This window comes from Prinia subflava (assembly GCF_021018805.1).
Source record: "Prinia subflava isolate CZ2003 ecotype Zambia chromosome W unlocalized genomic scaffold, Cam_Psub_1.2 scaffold_31_NEW, whole genome shotgun sequence".
Taxonomy (NCBI): domain Eukaryota; kingdom Metazoa; phylum Chordata; class Aves; order Passeriformes; family Cisticolidae; genus Prinia; species Prinia subflava.
The window spans coordinates 18,358-36,028 of NW_026960608.1; the positions used below are offsets into that span (position 1 = coordinate 18,358).

At 39.3% G+C, this 17,671-nt stretch overlaps 1 protein-coding gene across 2 annotated transcripts; it reads right to left on the reverse strand.

Moving 5' to 3' along the window:
* Positions 1-2,110: 2,110 nt before the first annotated feature.
* Positions 2,111-16,196, reverse strand: LOC134565007 (pleiotropic regulator 1-like). Of its 2 annotated transcripts, XM_063424357.1 has the most exons (15): positions 16,081-16,196; positions 14,447-14,553; positions 13,213-13,355; positions 11,777-11,830; positions 10,433-10,526; positions 9,975-10,065; positions 9,678-9,779; positions 8,036-8,128; positions 7,536-7,685; positions 7,335-7,436; positions 6,727-6,829; positions 5,662-5,770; positions 4,045-4,184; positions 3,344-3,537; positions 2,111-2,317 (listed from the first exon to the last, which is right to left on the reverse strand). In XM_063424357.1, the coding sequence occupies exons 1-15, from the start codon at positions 16,087-16,089 to the stop codon at positions 2,258-2,260; spliced, it is 1,551 nt and encodes a 516-aa protein (XP_063280427.1). In that variant the 5' UTR covers positions 16,090-16,196; the 3' UTR covers positions 2,111-2,257. The 2 variants fall into 2 exon arrangements, with proteins under 2 accessions (XP_063280427.1, XP_063280428.1); XM_063424358.1 differs by lacking the exon at positions 13,213-13,355 and having other exon boundaries at positions 16,081-16,108.
* Between the last annotated feature and the right edge of the window lie 1,475 nt (positions 16,197-17,671).

Sequence of the window (17,671 nt, forward strand, 5' to 3'; positions counted from 1 at the left end):
ACAACTTCCTATACAGGCTTACTCAGCACTAGAGAAGTACTTTGATGAAATCTGATAATCTTGATGCACCATATATAATACTTACAGAAGAACATGTGATGATATTCACATTACTGTCAAGGGGAAGAAAAAACTGCTGGGAAGGAAACAAACAAATCAAATGTTCAAGAATACACTTTAAAAAAATCATCACACTTAGAACTGGGACAGCCTATTCTAGGGCTAAAAAGGAAACATTATCCCAAATAATAGTGCATGGCCTTTAATGTATAAACAAAATCTTTACTGAGGCCACAAAAAAGAAATGCTCTGGTAACCACTGCCCCAAGATAGATTCCAGCAGAAGTCCAGAAAAGAAACACAGGTTCTTAAGGAGACTTTCTGATCTCCCTATCATTTTGATAAAATGATAAAGAGCAAAATAAAGACAGTTTTTAAAGCAAAGTGCCAGTACAGAAAAGACATGCAAGAACTGTGGCCCATAGCTAGAGCTGTAATTTCTCCTTCCTAATTCCAAACTATCAAAAAAAATTTTACACTTCTTACAAAAACCATAACAAAGTGAAACAAAAAAAATTCCTCAACAATCCTATCCCTTTTCAAGTAAGTTGTTTGTCTCCGTTCTGGTTTCCTAAAGAGGATTTCACTGTGAGCAACAAAATTCTGTGTAACACAAATAATTCATTGATTTCTGGAATGAAGCATTAGTAGCAGTAAACAACATGCATAAGCCACAATCTGGATTTTTAACTGTTATATTAGTTAACATGGAAAGAACTCTAATCAAGATCCAGAAAAATTCAAATTACCACTGAAATAAAAGATGCTTAATCCAACTTGTAAATACCAAATATTCCCCTTCCTATTTTGTGAAGTTGTTTACAACAGTAGCTGTCAACTAAAATTCAGTTATTTATGCAGCATGGACTTCCTTAAAATGACATTGTCAAACATTCAGATTATAAATACAAGACCTCCTATGTATCATTTAAAAAACCAAAAATAGTCATAATATAAACAACACTTAGTTTTACTAGCTTTTTGTAAATTACAATGCAAATAACTAATTTCTCTAACATAAATCCTAGATTTTAAAGAAGTCAAACTGGTAGAGAATAGAAATAATTACTGTGAACTGCTTGACATCAATGCTTGATATCAATGAGGCCACAGATTAATTCTCAGCATCTACCCAGCGTAAAACTTGCCAATGCAGCTATTAACACTGCTAGCAAAGTTGCCAATAATGGAATGGCCAGATGACAATGACTTTCTCCACTGCCCTGTGAAGAGAAAGTACTTTAGAGCAGCACAGACATCACAGATAAGCAGTAGCAATGAGGTTTACGTGTTAACTGCTTGTTTTGTGACTATTTGTAGAACCAATGAAAGATTTGTCCCTTCAGAAGTACAAACTATCTTTCAGTAACAGTTTATTTTAAATTCTTTCCTAACATCATAGGAAGACAGCAACCTGTAAAATAACGCTTAAAGAACTTGAGAGCTTTTCCTCAAGCTGAGTTTTAAAAGTTCACTGCACTCTACTGTCACATATGCTTTAGGTAAACAGTTCACCTACAAAGAAAGTCAACTGGTCCTGTGAACAAAATGATTTGACAGTGGTCCTTGCTACAAAATACCCACTCTGAAATACCGTAAGTGAAGATGAGTGCTTCTATTTGAAAGCTTTCCTGTGCAAAGATACACTTTAAAGATCTATTTCATTAATAACACAGCACCAGCAATGCTCAGTGGCCATGTTTATAAAGCAAACTACCTTATTGTTACCCTGCTTGTTTGTAAATTACTCTGTAACTCTAATTTAGTATAGGCTTAGCCTATGTACAATAAACAACATTGGTCTAAAATCTGAAAGTGTTCCCAAGGAGCTTCCAGAAGATGACTTCTATGCATTAATTTGCAATTAACTTTTGAGGTGAAGCAAGGGTGTTTCAGATAACCTATCTCATCAAAATGTTTTTATAAGAATCGATTGAGTGTCAGCCTAAAAAAATAACCACCTGCACACCTATTTTTTACATGAACCATGCATGCTCCACAAAGTTAAGATCCAACTGGTTTGCTGGAATCACAACAAAAAAAGACAAAAGAAAAGAGAAATAAAATTTATTATAAAACATGTTGAAATAGCAGTGACTTAGCTGACTTCTTGCACTGCTGTTCTAGGCAGAACAAAATGTGATTGAATGTTCTCAGGAAAGCCAAAACAAAATTACAGAAGTAGTATGCTGCTGCACTAAAATCGCTTTCTCTTGATAATTTCTGGTTTCCAGCTGACAGGATGGGTTTCTTCAGTCTAAAGGGAAAAAAAAAATAATCTCATAAGAATTATTTTAAACTTGAAACTCACCTATAATTAAGGTTTAGTTTAAAATACTACTCATGAAGTATATGTACTCGATTTCATATGTAGCATTATTAATATCTAATCTACAATGTAATTAATTTACCCAAATTAAATTTTCTATCATCTCACTGTCTGAAGTACATAGCAGTACTTGTTCTGTTCTTGTCTTTTTTTTTTCCAACAAGGAAAATGATCAGGTTGCCAGTGACATTTCCAAAACAACACTGTGGTCATCAAAGCACATGAACAGGAGTTGCCAGTGACAGGCCTGCCAGACATATCTACATCAATATTGGTAGATGTCATGGAGTTTATTTTGCCCAACTTCAAAAAGGATAAAAAATTTCTGATTCTGTATATCTAAGAGTTACTCCAAGTCGAATTCAGCACAAAATTCCAACGTTTAATAAAAATTCTTATATTCTTTATATGAAGACATACATTGATAAACTATTGTCCTAGGGTGACAACTATATAATCATCTGTTGTCTTCTCCACTGGTAAGTTAATTCAGATTTTAGAATAACAGTTTGAAAATAAGCTCTTTACTCTAAATTCTAAAAATTGTCAAGGCAAATAATTAATCTAGATTATATAAATAAGTACAATAAACCTTTAAAGTGCAATCCTTTTGCTGATTCCCATATTTTTATGAATACAACCCTACGCAGTTCCCCACAATTCCCCGCAGTTCAAAACCCAATGTACATTATTGTATTCAGATTTCTTCAAACTTCACCACAAAGGCCTTTTACAGAAAAGTTCACAGACCTGATGCTTATTTGCACTACAGCATATAACAATAATTAGGAATTCAGAAATTAGCTAGTGTGCTGTTAATGCTAATACAGAGGTCCTTTAAACTTCAACAAAATGGATTACGTAAGTCTGAACATGTCCCCTACTGACATGTGTTACATTAGTCTGAATTTTTTTGATTTTATGAAAATACTTTAAAAAGACATTTTGACATACCGCAGTATCATCTTCTTTATACACTTTTATGGTTTTATCAGCTTCAGCTGTTAGCAATCTGCTTTCTGACTGGTCAAAAACACAAGCAAATATTCCTGATTCACTGTCCAAAGAACCTGGCTGGACAGCTGCATGTACTCTCTGGAAATTGTATCCAGTTCTCCAGTCCCAAAGGTGCATAGTACCATTATCAGCTACAACAGACAAACAAACAAACAAACTTAGTATTTTGACCAGTTAATTTCTATCTATTTTCTAAAAACAGCATCATGAACAACTAGTAAATACATCAGGAATACATCACACAACATTGACACAGAATAGCTCAGCACACCCTATAAATTTTCCTATTTTCTGCTGTTTTCCTTCCTCAGAATCTCATCCAGATTTTCATCAGATAACCCAGAGAAATTATACACTACATCACAGGGCAATTGCAGCAAGTTGCTTTGGAGGCACAGTAAGGACTGGCATTCTGAATATCAATCTCCCTGCTCGGTAGCTCCACTGAAACTGAATGAAATTCAATTCAGAACCATCCAAGGACATGAAAGTGGCCCTAATCACTACAAAATGAAATGGTGTCCTGCAGCAGGCTGACAGGCCTAGATAAAGCAGAGCTTCATGAGCATCTCTGCCTAAGGACCTCCAGCCACATGTACATGGGGGAGAGGAGAGGAATGTGTATTTGTCATTTTTACCTCCTGAGATGAGAACACCATCGGAATTTACAGCCAGTGTGTTTATAATAGCATTGTGACCAGAGAGGTTCTGAATGAAGTTTCCATCTGGGAATTTCCACTGCTTAATATTGTCTGGAGAACCGGATGCAAATGTGTAACTGAAAGAAAATAAACACAGTATAATAAAGCTCAAAATAGCTGTAGTGAGAGCAAATGTCCTTCATTAAAACTACTGCTAAATGCTAGTTGCAAAATTACTTAATATTAAAACTGCTTTTCTGACATGTTTACATCACATGAAATTAAGCAATTTTATGAAGTCATGAATTACCTATTCCAACTGTTTCCTTTCTGCTTCATAAACTAAACTCTATAACATCCTATATGCCATAGGATTTAATATGCAAACAAATATTTAAAATGCACATTAAGTTCTCTTCAGTTGTTATACTGGCAAATTTTCATGTATAAGAGCATCATCAACAATGGTAATGGGAAAAATAAGACAACAAACCCCAAGCATAGGCTAATGGCTAGTCTTCCAAAATTACATAAGCAAGGAAAAAGCCCTGCAAAAATGTTACTAAGAAAGATAATTTCTTCCACTAAATTACCCCAAAATAAAAAATTCCTTCATTTAAAGATGTGCAAGCAGTTACATGGTTATTTGGGTAGCACATACAAAAGCCTGTAGAAATATTTTCATTTGCCACAATGTCCAGGGAATTTGCTGTCTATTTAAAAGATAACACAAATTAAAAAGTAATCATTACAAGAAAATACCAGAACATTAAAAAAATAGAAATACTGAACTACAGGCTGACAGTTGCTACCGTTTGACAAGAATACTCCAAGTTTATTTTCAAAAAGGTGTAATTGATGAAGCTGAAACTTGAATTATTTTTTTCTTCAGAATGTAAGTAAAACTAGAAATTTTTTCTATAGCTATAGCTAACAGGCTATACAAATTTTCAGACACACATTGGAACAGAGCTTATATCAAAGATTCTGAATTTCTGATAGAAATGACAAAATGTAATTTTAAAGTATTAAAGGCATAGAAGTAATCAAGTTCTATGTGAATTCCTTTTTTTCACTGTTTTAATGGGGATCTAAACAGGCAACAAAATAAAGCACTTCTAAGAACTGCTTCAAAGCTTCAATTCTCACAGTAAGGTTTTTTAAGGCCAGTTAGATTGAAATGCCTTGTGCAGTGAACCACATTCAAAACAAAGGCCATTCTATTAATCACTGTCTCCTTTAGCAATAATCACAGGTGTGCAATGGCACATTACAAAACTACTGCAATTCCTACTCACAACCATTCAGTTACATATTTATTAGCCTTACGAGCAGTGTATCACTGAGTTTTAAGGACTGAATGAAAGGCACACACATAAGTAACTCTGGGATATAAGACATTCTCAGGGCTGCTAATGTACACCAATGCCAATACTAGCGAAGCACAATCAGTGTAGTAAAATGTATCTGATAATTGATATGTACATTTTTGCATCATCCTAAGTGCATTCGTTTCTCACATGATTATGCTCTACCATTCTAGATCATCATTCACATTGGCTCTCTTCAATTCTCAAAGAACTGTGAAAGTGTAACAGAATAAAGAAAACTTACTGTCTTGGATGTAGCACTACTGCTCTTACAGATTTCTTGTGATTTGTTAAAGTAACACGAGTTTTTCCTGCCACCAAGTCCCAGAGCCGTATGGTAGTATCATGACTGCCTACAATGAGAAGAAAATTTTAAAAAAGTAGCAGAAACCATCACCTTGATTTTAGCATAATCATTACTTCGCTAAGGCAGCCAAAATGATGTGTAAGAGACAAAAATATTGTGCTAATGTCATCTCAGACGAAGATGTCAGATTGCAAAAGTATTTTTCCTCAATTTTAAATCCAAGAACTAAGAAGTTACACTGCAAAGCTGGACTTTGACATAATGGGAAAGAAGATGAACACTTAACCACAGTACTGGACACTCCTTAACTGAAATGGGAGAACTGAAATATCACAGAAAATGCAAGTCTCAACTCATAACATAAATGAAAACACCAGAAAAAAAGGAAGTGCAGAAAAGCATTGAAACAATGCACAGCCATATTTGCTTAAACATGTTGGCCGGGGAATCAGCCAGAGTCAAGACAGCACTCAATATGAGTTAAAAATCTTGCTCGTTTATTCAGCTATTTGGCTTACATTTATACTGTGTTAAGCATATCATGCACCTAACTCTGAACATCATTGGTTAAACCATAGTGTTCACACGTCCTTGCAATATACATAATTGGTTCAGAAGCTCTGTCCACGAGGCTAAATGCTGCAAATCTTCCCTAACTTATGGTCAAGTGCATCCTGTCTAGCATCCTGTTACAGCTATTGTTCCAAGCTTTACTTCCTCCTTATCCCATCTAAGGAATGGTTCAAGGACGTTTCATCTTCTACTCATCCCTTAAGCTAAGAGCAGTATTGTGCACGTCCCCGCTTTTCCAGCCATGCATCCACATAAACATACCATTAATAGTGTGTAATAACCACTGCATGACGCATTTTCAACAGAAACTAGTATGAGATTTGAGCAAATTCACCAAGATAACGTTATGAACATCACATAATTACTGAACAAATACATTCATCGTTAAGTTTTTCAATCATGTTACTTATGAAACCATGCCTACTATACCTGTAATAATTTGTGGTTCTGCAGCTTGGCACTTCACAGTTGCTACTGCGTTTGTGTGTCCTGACAGTGTGTGCACACTGGCTTTCGTCCTTACATCCCAAATCTATGAATTCACAGCAAATATGTCAGAGGTCAGTAACAGGTGCATATTCAATGTGTCTTAAGCACTGTCATTGATTACATCATTTCCTTGCCATAGTCTTACAGATTAAAAAATTATATTTAGATGGTATTTTTCACCCAACCATTTATCACAGAACTGCCTCAGCTGACAAATTTCAAGGGGAGCAGGAACCTGCCAGTGAACTTCTAGGCATATGGATAATTTAGGCCACCATAGTCCCATACCACCTTCTAATACTAAGCAATCCTACATATACTATTATAGTCTACTTACTAAATTAGGAAATAAAACATTATCCTGAAGTGACATGGCATGTTCGTGCATTTGGGCTTCAATTTTATCAACAATATAAGACAAAGCTAACACAAATCATCTTAGTATTTCATCTAAATTGATGATAACTCTGGCTAAGTGCTCATTTTTACAAATGAAGATACTGAAATACAGATATCAAGATGTTAAAAAACAACAATGCTATACTTACTCGTGCTGTTGAATCTCTGCTACATGTCACCAGCACATCTATTGTTGGATGCAAATCTAAGCCATAGACAGCACTTAGATGCCCATGGTAATGCCTGATAACCTAGATGAATAAAAAACACACATTGAAACAATATTCTAAATGCTCTGATTTCTGTATTTGCTACTACCAATTCCTTCAATTAAAGAAATTGCAGTTTACCTTATTGTATTCAAGATCCCAGCATTTCACTTGTTTGTCTTCTCCACAAGAAAAGAGGTATGGACTTCTTGTGCTTACTATCACCCCTCGTACAGTACTGATGTGGCCCGTCAAAGACAATTTCAATTTGCCACTGGCAAGGTCCCAAATCTGCACCAAAATAGGTATTTTAAGGTAGACAAGAAAAAGCTACACAGTAAGTCTGGATAAACAACACAGATGTAACTGATCCTGCTGCAATATAAGTTAAAAATACAGTCACATAAACACTTGCTCTCCAGATACTACCATGTAATAAATGAAATCTCAAGAAAAACACTGGTGCTACTCCACAAATCCTTTATGATGAGGTAATAAAAGAAAAAATGTTCTGCAGTTCATTATTCCACAAACAGGAAACAAGAAATTGTTTCCAAGGGCTGGAAACATTTTTAAATAAAAAGGGAACAAAAAACCCCACGCCCGACAAACTTTGTCAGTCATTTCTTCCAACCTCTTACCTTTATGGTTCTGTCAGCAGAGCCAGTAACAAACCACTGATTTCCTGGTTCTACTGCGATACATCTCACCCAGCCCAGGTGACCACTGATAACCTTCAAAAAGAACAAAAAAAAAGTCTAGATCAGAAATAATACAATACCTTTTGTTGTAATTTCCCTTCTCCAACACTGAAATTTGTTACTATTTACCAAAAAAAGTCAAATGTGAAATCAGATCTGAAGACAGCTTGATTTCTACTTCAGTTAAATGAAGAGAAAACTAGAAATTTACATACACCAGACTTGGGGAAGCTGCAATATGTCAAGATCTTGTTCCTATAAGCAACTTGTTCATATCCTTTGAGAGTCCATAACATTGTGGCTCAATACTTGAAGCTTTGCAGAGAAAGACTGTATTTGAGCACAGATTCCTTATGCTGCTGTATAGTGCTTACACAAAGAATAATTATAAAAATATTGGCTATTAAATCACATTTCTATATAATAATCTCTTAAAGCACACCATCACCTTCTTTTCCCCAAAACAGGAGTAATATGAGAGTTGGACACTTTCCAATAATAAAATAATGGAGACTGATCTCTCAAGAAATACTCTGCCAATACATGCTTTGCTTTCAGCAGCCCGTTTCTCTAAATTCTCCAAAGTCAGGCACCTAAAATCAAACTCCATAACTCATTTCACTGGATGTCATGTTTCATGTACTGTCATACAGCTCATTTCAAAAGATTTAAAACACAACAAAGCTTCTTAGGCAGAAATACTTTGGAAAGCTGAGGTGGCCTTTTCTGATCACATGAGACGACAGACACAAGATTTTAAGATAAATGTCTAGATTTCTTCCCAATATAGAAATAGAAATGGGCTTTTCTGGAGAGAAATCTAAGAACTAATTCATTTGACCTATTTTGAGTTCACATCTTTCACAAACAACTTCAAATCAAGCTCAGGAAAACCATTAGAAATATAGATCTAAAGCAACAGATAGATGAAATACACATTTGGTATTCCAGCTATGCTTCTATTTCCAAGCTGTCTGAACAACCTTTTGCCTCACTGAGCAAGGATTTTGACCTTCACTAAAAAAACCTTCACTAAAACTGTTTCTATGTAGAAATACAATGACTGTATTAATACAGTTATTGTTTAATACAATAACTATTATTTCAGTGACCTGAATTGTACTGACAGCATTTCTCTGAAAATGCTCCTAACAAGGAGGCAGTTTTCAAATTTTCATCTGTTTACCATAAATCTCTCTTGGGTTTATTTTGGTGCCATTTCTTTCAAATGGCATTTATCTTAATTTTTATAGCTAACACATTCAAATAGTGCTGTATTTAGAAAACCTATATACTCCTTGGAGCCCAAGTGTTTTTCAAAAAATTTCTTTAAAGGTTAGCCTTCAGATTTCTGACTAATACAGCAAACCTTCCACCCAATTTATCATAACACAGCTACAAGAGTAAAAAAGATTCAAAGACAGTGTGTGTATATAACTTAGCTGTGATCACTTTTTGACCACATTTTAAAATCATACTAGGTTATATTGTTGTGAATGAGAACAAAAATTATGATTTGAGGTATTGCATAGAGTATGTTTACTTTTATATGCATGTTCGTGTCATGTAATTTCTAACTTACTCTGTACAGTTTCCAAGGTGGATGCCACTGAGGTTTGGGCATAGTTGGAGCCTTCTTTGGCATTAACACAGAATTTTTGTTTCCACCAGCTTCCACCATAGCCTGTAAGTTAAAAGAAGGGTTACTCTTCTGGTTTGTAGCTTATCTCTTCGCCCAAAGCCAAAACTTCCTCACTCTGCCTTCTCAGTACTGATTAAATTTAGTCAGTCAGGAGATCTCCCCACAACACACACACGGATCCAGAAGCAGTCTGGTCAACACCATGAACTGTTCACATTAGATGTGCAACAGACTCACCACAGACATCCCAGGAGGTTGTGAACGCTCGGATATTCCAGCATGCCTGTAAATGTCACCCACACCAGCAGCTGTCTGGTTTGCATCCAGCCTAGGGTGAGTGAAAATGGTTCATGAATTGCAATCAACTTCCTCCTGCTAAGTGATAAGGCATCACAGGGTTGTACCCAGCTGAGTGTTGTACACCTCTCAGGATGGAGTCCACAACCTCTCTTGGCACCCTGTCCATGGCTTGACCACCCCAAGGTACAGATACCCACAAAGCCTCACATTTTTCTCTTCTAACTAAACAAAATTTCCCCTGGTCCAATTTCCATCCACTGCCTCTCATGACATTACAAAAAAAAAAAAAAAAAAAAAAAGTATCTGAATTACTCCAAGTAGCTCTTATGCCAGATTCTGTGATTTGCCTTGAAATTCCCATAGATAACAGTGTCAATGAGGTAACACAGCAGTACCTGGACTGGGAAGCAGGAAGACCTAAAGCTAAGGACTGTGCTGCAGATTCACTTGGCATCCTCTGGACCTTAGTATCTGCTGTCAAAGCTACACCTTGAAAAAAAAAACCACATCAGAAACAGACAACTCCTCTAAACAGGAACTCAAAAGTGTATTATACCAACATATATACACACATACACCTGCAAACAAGGGCGTGACATATCTGTAATATTAACTCTCATCCTTCAATAACATTTTCACATCCAATTCTCATCTACTGAAATCTTTATTTTGGCCCAAATCCTTTCCATCTTGAGCTACTACATATGTGAGTACAAAATTTCTAGAGTATAAAACAGTATGTCAGTGGAAACAAACAAACAAACAAACAAACGTCTAATTAGGAACAGCATCCATCTTTATATCCAGCTTCAACTGTTATGGAAATCAAATCAGCACAGAAATAAACACGATCTTGCGAAGCACTAGCTAACTTAGGCCCTTTAATACAATTTATAATCCATCCCTATGCGGTGTTTGGCATCACACAATAGTGCCAGAACTACAAAAGGTTTAGTCCTACTGAAGTGAGAATTTCAGGCTACATCTTCAGATTTTAAACCTTATCTCAAGAACAGCAGATATTTTCTAAAAAAAATTAAAAACTCTTTGTAAACTATAGCTTTGGTGCAGACTGGTAAATTTAACTCATCGTTCTACTTCTTTTCCTAACCCAACTTCTGTCAGTTGACAACAAACTCAGTACTGGGGCAAAATATTCAGGTTAAAACAAGAAACAGCAAAGAAAGTAATCTGATTTTCAACCCTGATAACAAATGATTCTATTAAAAGAACACTAAACTTAAGGAAGCCACTGTGAGCAAGTCTCATCCCCACAGTTACAAGCAACTACGCCTGTTTTTTTAATGGTTGAAGGGGTCCACTGAACACTTACATCTTTTCAGTTATAAATCAAGACAACAGATTTTCCACTATACTCTTAATAAACTTAAACACAATGAAAGATCAACACCTAAAACTAATCTCTTACAAGAACAGAGCAGGATTATCAGTAACAGTGGCAATTAGCAATGGCCAGTGTAACAACACAGAAACATAACCCTTTACAAGCACAGGCAAAAGCAAATTACACTAAAATTATTACACCCTCAAGTCTCTTCTCCAGAGTAAGGTGGTGGAACCTGCACCTTTCTGCTCTGGTGATGAAAAACAGGCAACATTCTACTACTATTAAGTATGGATTCACATCAAGAGGAAGCCTGCTCCTGCTAGGATGAAGGATATCTTGTTCATACAGAAACCTAAAAAATCCATGCAAACACTTGCAAAATTTTACTTACCAGGCCCAGATGGGTATGGGTGTGTACCAGTTACCATATACTCAACCTCTTGTCCTAAAGAGCAAGAGAATGGTATATTAATAATTACATTCTATACTGCACTGCAAACAATGCACTCAAACAGCAAATAGTGGAAAAGAGCGCAGATCATACACAGCAGAAGAAACCAGTTGTGAAATACACAAGACAGAGTCAAACAGACTTGATTAGCATAGCTGGTTTGATCACCAAGATGCCATGGCAGGAACAAACAGACCTGTGAAAATTACAGAGGATGGGATTAAACCTGCTTACGGGAAGAGAGAAGATTCAATCAACTTCTGCAAGCAAAGAATTGTTGTAAAATGCATGAGTTTTCTGTGTGATTTTTAACCTGATTATTGTAGTAGAAATTATTAACCAGTTTGAAATAGTATATAAGCTTTTGGGAAACCTGAGTAAAATCGAAATCTGATCACCAAATCAGTCTTCCCATCTCTCAATCAATTGTCAATAACCAGTAACCACCTCCAATGTACTTAGACATTTGGCAATTTCATGAATTTAATTAGTTCTGGTGAACTCCATTTTAGAAAACTCAATTGTAAAAAATAACTAATTTGAATGGTGAAGCTACTTGTTATCAAGAGGACTCAGGAGAAAAATCTTCATATTGCCTTTGAAGCAGATATGGAAAAGGATTCAGGTATACAAAAAGCATGGATGTCTGAAATGTAAGCTAGTCGGTTGTCTGTGCTGTCAGAATTGAAAAAGGTTCCTTTCTTAAAAGATTTTTCATTCCCTCTCAACATGTTTTACTTTCACAATACTTCCAAATAAAGCACCTTGGGCAGAATCTCAATATCAACTTTCACGAATACCAACTACCTCAACTAAAATGAGGCAGAAAATTCAGAAGAGAATTTTCATAAGGGATCTAACCTATACAGCACAAAACATATACTGAAAAAAAACTCTACAAACTTGAAAAAAAGTGTTTTCTGGTTTAAAAATTGCACAGCTTAAGGACTGTAAATATACTATGAAACAAAACCTAAAATGACAAAAAAAACCACACAAAAATGCCAAAACAAACAAAAATCAACAAAAGAGCATGTCCTTAATCATCATGAACTTGCAAACATAAGAAATACATTACTCAACTCTATCACCTAAGTACACCACACACTAACGTTACCAAAAATTATTCTTCTTACCAATTAATCACTATTAAAAAATCCACAGCACTCAGTAACTCCATTGTTAAAACAAGCTTTCCCCTTTTTCTGAATCACTTACCTCCTGTGGGCCCTAGCAAGAAAATACCAATCCAAAAAGGTGGTTTTGATTTCTGTATTTATCTCTAGTGGATTAACACTGGACTGCATTCTGTAGATTTTACACCATCGAGACTGTCACAAAAGAAAGGACAAATATACCACTAAGGGCAAACGAACCTTGATTTCCAGAATACTCTTTGTGTCCATAGGGATCCCCGGTGTTGGGGCCTCCTTTCTCCCTCAAGTTCTCTTTGAGAGTAGGCATGTGTAGCACTGAGCCGTACTCTGTGCGCAGCTTGACTGCCATTTTCACCTTGTGACTGTGAGAAGAGTAAAGCAAAATCCTCATAAAACCCCAGTTTCTGAACTGTTAGCAAGCTTTGAAATACATTAAATATTTTAGATGTCATAAAACCTACTTTACGACTCTAATATTTCTCTCCCCTCAAGATTACACTGTTAACAGTACAGAAACATCTGAATTTCTGCCTTGGGTGGAGCAATCATTGACAGGGTTTAAAACTTCACTGAGTGCAGCAGCACTGTCTTGGTTTGAAAGACAGGTGTCTGCTAGGGAGGGGTAGGGCTTCTCCTGGAATGGAGAATTCAAATCCCCTCCCTCCCAATTATTATAATTTAGAAAATTAAAGGGGCTTTCAGGCAGGAGTATGGGGATAGGAATAACAGTTCTTTACTAGTGTGTATAACACGGCAAACAAACAACAACCACTACAGCATTAACAATAAACAGAACCAGGAACCTCAAGGGGCTTTGGTTTCACAAAGCCCGGGGCAGTTTGATCTCAGTACCCCTGCTGGACTCTGAGAGCACCTAGCTGGAGAGGTTGAAAATCCCGGGCTGGTGGATGAGATGTATCAGAAGCTCTGTCAGTGGTAGCTGGAACGGCAGGGATGTCCCGGCAGGGCACAGCAGGGCAGTGCGGGGCCACAGAGTAGCAAAAAGCCTCAAAGCAGCGCCAGAGAAGCCGCAGTGATGAGACAGGACCGGCCCAGCAGGGCAGGAGGAGGTGAGCTCAGAGTTCCGGGGCACATGAGCAGATGACGGTAGATTTCCCAGGACCTGACTTGGTGGTGACAGTGAACTCTTCCCGCAGCAAGCAGCAGCCTGGCCGTTCTCTCTCTGATGCCAAGAGCAAGAGCCAGAACCTGCCCCCAGCCCTGTCCTTCATCTGCCCCCAAAACTGGCGTTATCTCCCCCTCCGGTATCTCCCCCCTCCGAGAGAAACTCCCAGGGACACAAAGAAGTGTAGCCAGGTGCCATAACTCCTCTCCTCTGGCCCCTTTGTTTTGCTTAAGTACCTACAAGTACCCAGTAGTTAGTTTCTCAGCAACTTACAGAAAAATTCTATAAATAAAAAAGAAACAAATCTAACACCCAACAAGCACTTACCTTTCTTCATCCAATGGGATAGGCTTGGAATTATCAGCTACAAACATGTCATGGGTTCTCTTCAAAGACCTGAACACAAGTGTGTGCACAGAATGTTTTTGGACTTCCTAAAACAAAGAGCATTTAAATAACTTTGAGCAGATTTAAATGAAAAACCGAACACTGAAACATAACTAGAACCGAGTAGCAATTTGAAATCTCAGTTCTGTTATACGACATACAACCATTCGGTTCACAGAAGACACTAATCTTCTTGGAAACTAAAAAATTAAGTTATTATGTTAGTTGTTTTACTTCAGCGTTTGTTCAACACTATAATCTATTCCTTGAAAACTGAGAAGACTTTGAAAAGCAAGCAAAAACTTTGATCAAACTTTCTGCACTGGTATCAACATGACAAATCCATGAGTATAAAGGCTTTTATCCCACGTCCTTCCCAATTCTGTTTTTATATGTAGACAATAAAGAAGTCAATACTAAAAAAAAACCCAAAAAACCAAAACCAAACAAAAACAAACAAACAAAAAACCCCCACATCCCTGTAAATTTTCCTTCACTACCACCGTAAAAAGACCATGGGCAATCATGAATTTCTGTGCACAGTGCCACATCATGTTAACATGGCTCATTACCACTCAACAGCACCTGTTGACACCACATAAGGAGGAGTAGGTAACACCATGTCTCCCCAATAGTGAACAAGCTTCTGCAAGTTTTTTACAGATGCTTTTCTGTAAATAATCAGCCCATAGTGTTGCATCGGGCAGCAGTCGTTGCACCTTCTTCTAGAACCCTGACAGCCCCACATGCTTTCAGAAGTGCATGATATTCACCCCAGAGTAAAGATTCTACAACCTATAAAACCAGTGACCTCCACAGCTGTACTCCCAAGCCCTCACAAAAAAGTTGAGGTTTCCCTTACGGGCTAACAGAGTCAGTAGCTCTCTGGTGGTCAAACACCACAGCATCGCTTCCCCACAATCACAGAACGAGCTGAGTTGGAAGTGGCTTACAAGAATCATCGAGTCCAACTCCTGGCCCTGCACAAGACACCCCAAGAGTCACACCATGTGCCTGAGAGCATTGTCCAAACGTTCACTGAACTATGTCAGCCTTGCTGCTGTGACCACTCCCCTGGGGAGCATCTCCATATGCTTTATACCTTTTTCTGATATTGTGGTACCCAAAACAATACTCAGCACTCGAGATGAGGCCACACCAGAGCAGAGCAAAGCAGAGCGGGACAGTCCCCTCTCTTGACGGGCTGGCGATGCTTTGCCGGATGCCCCCCAGCACCAATTCCGCATTCGACACAAGTATGGCAAAGCAAATCCGCTGCTCACTCCCGCCCCAGACACGTACAGTTCGATGAACCCGCACCCGCTGCGTCCTGTGGGCACCTCGCTGTCTCCAGGCCGAACCAGGCGGGGGAGGCGCAGATGGAGGAGCCGCCACGGTCCATCCCCACAGCGGCCTTTCCCACCCGCGGGACAGCGAGGGTGGCGGGTGCGGGGCAGCGCTTCTCCCGCTCGACCCAACTCGCCCCACTGACCCGGCCCCGCTCCCTGGTCTCGCCCGGGGCGCCTCAAGGGCGCAACAGAGCGGACGTGCGGGGCCTCTGCCCCGTCCCTCACCTCCACCATGGCGCCACCGAACGCCTTCTGCCGCGGCCGCTATGGAGCAACTTCCGATGCCTTCCCGCGCCGCATCGGAAGTGACGCATAAAGAGGGGAATGGGCGGAGAGACTCAAATGGAGGGGCGGGGTTTAAGACAACCCCTCCACTCGGTGTTCGGGGGGTCGCGGGTTTGAGCCCCGGTGGCGCTGCCGGAGCAGGCGGTGCGAGTCACTTCATCAGTGTGTATAATTATATAAAGGGGTGGCGACAAGAGAACGGAGCCAGGCTCTGCGTGGTGGTGCCAAGCTAAGGACAAGAGGCAGTGGGCAGAAACTGATGCACAGGAAGTTCCACCTGAACACGAGGAAGAACTTTTTTTACTGTACAGATGATTGTGCACCGGCACAGGCTGCCCAGAGAGGTTGTGGAGTCTTCCTCACTGGAAATACTCAAGAACCCTCTGGACACAACCCTGTGCCGCGTGCTCTGGCATGGCGCTGCTTGATCCGGCAGGTGGGACCCAATGACCCTACAGCGGTCCCTGCAGCCTGAGCCGTGCCGCGGCCCTGTGCGGGGGGTGTCCTCGGCGGCGGGCGCGGCGCGGGGAGGGCAGCGGCCGGCAGAGGGCGATGTGCCGCTGCCGGAGAGGCTCCGGCGCTGCCCCGTTCCCGGCCCGTAGCGGGGCCCGAGCGCTACCTCCTTAGGCTGAGGGACTGAGCGTGAGCCGGGCAGTCCCCTTTTGGTTCTGAAACTATCGGCCTCTGCAACTGTCTAGGGCCGTGCAGCTACAGGTTTCAAGTATCGCTTTCCTCGTGAGTTCTCAAGGGTAAAGCCGCACAGTTTGGAACCGGGGTGACATTGGATGTTAGCCATTCTAGCTGATCTTTTGGGAAGAGTGTCTTTAGTTTGGCTCTACAGGACCTCATTTTGATGGAGAGTGAAGCGTGTGAACGAGCTGGCAACCCTTGTGCTTCATGGCAAAATGTTGATTGTGAAAGGGCGGAGATTGTAATTCTCTTGTAAATGTACCCTGGTACTCTACCTGATATTTCCCTTCCGTTCATGAGCAGAATAACCAAATGCATCCGTGCAAATGTAAAATAGGCACCTACTTTCTCCACATATATTCATCTGCTCTTAATTCTAGGAAGTCTTGTCCTCTGAGCAGTAGCTGGGATTTGGCAAACTCATTTTTTGCAGCCACTCCATCATGATGCTCTTCTTTACTACTAAACTAGCCACTCTGCTTGCCTGCATGCCTGAGCTGTGAACAGTTTACAAAACCATCTGAGCTAGAAGTAATTCAGTGCAACACAGTTGGTTCAAACCTGCCGTCTTTATTAGATACAGGACAGCATTAGCTTGGGATTATTTCTGGCACACAACTTGCCTGCTTGCTATAAATATCATGTCTTTTCTGCAGCTGGTGGGTCACTTCTGGTGGCTGCACTGGTGGTTTGTATTTAGTAATTTAGGATACAGTGATGGAAAAGTGCTTGAAGTGGCTTTGAGCCCCAGCTGCCGTTCTAGGTAGCAGTGGGGGAGAGATGCTATTACATTGTGTCAGTAACAGTGGAGAGCTATTGCCAGCTCAGTTTCAAGCCAAGG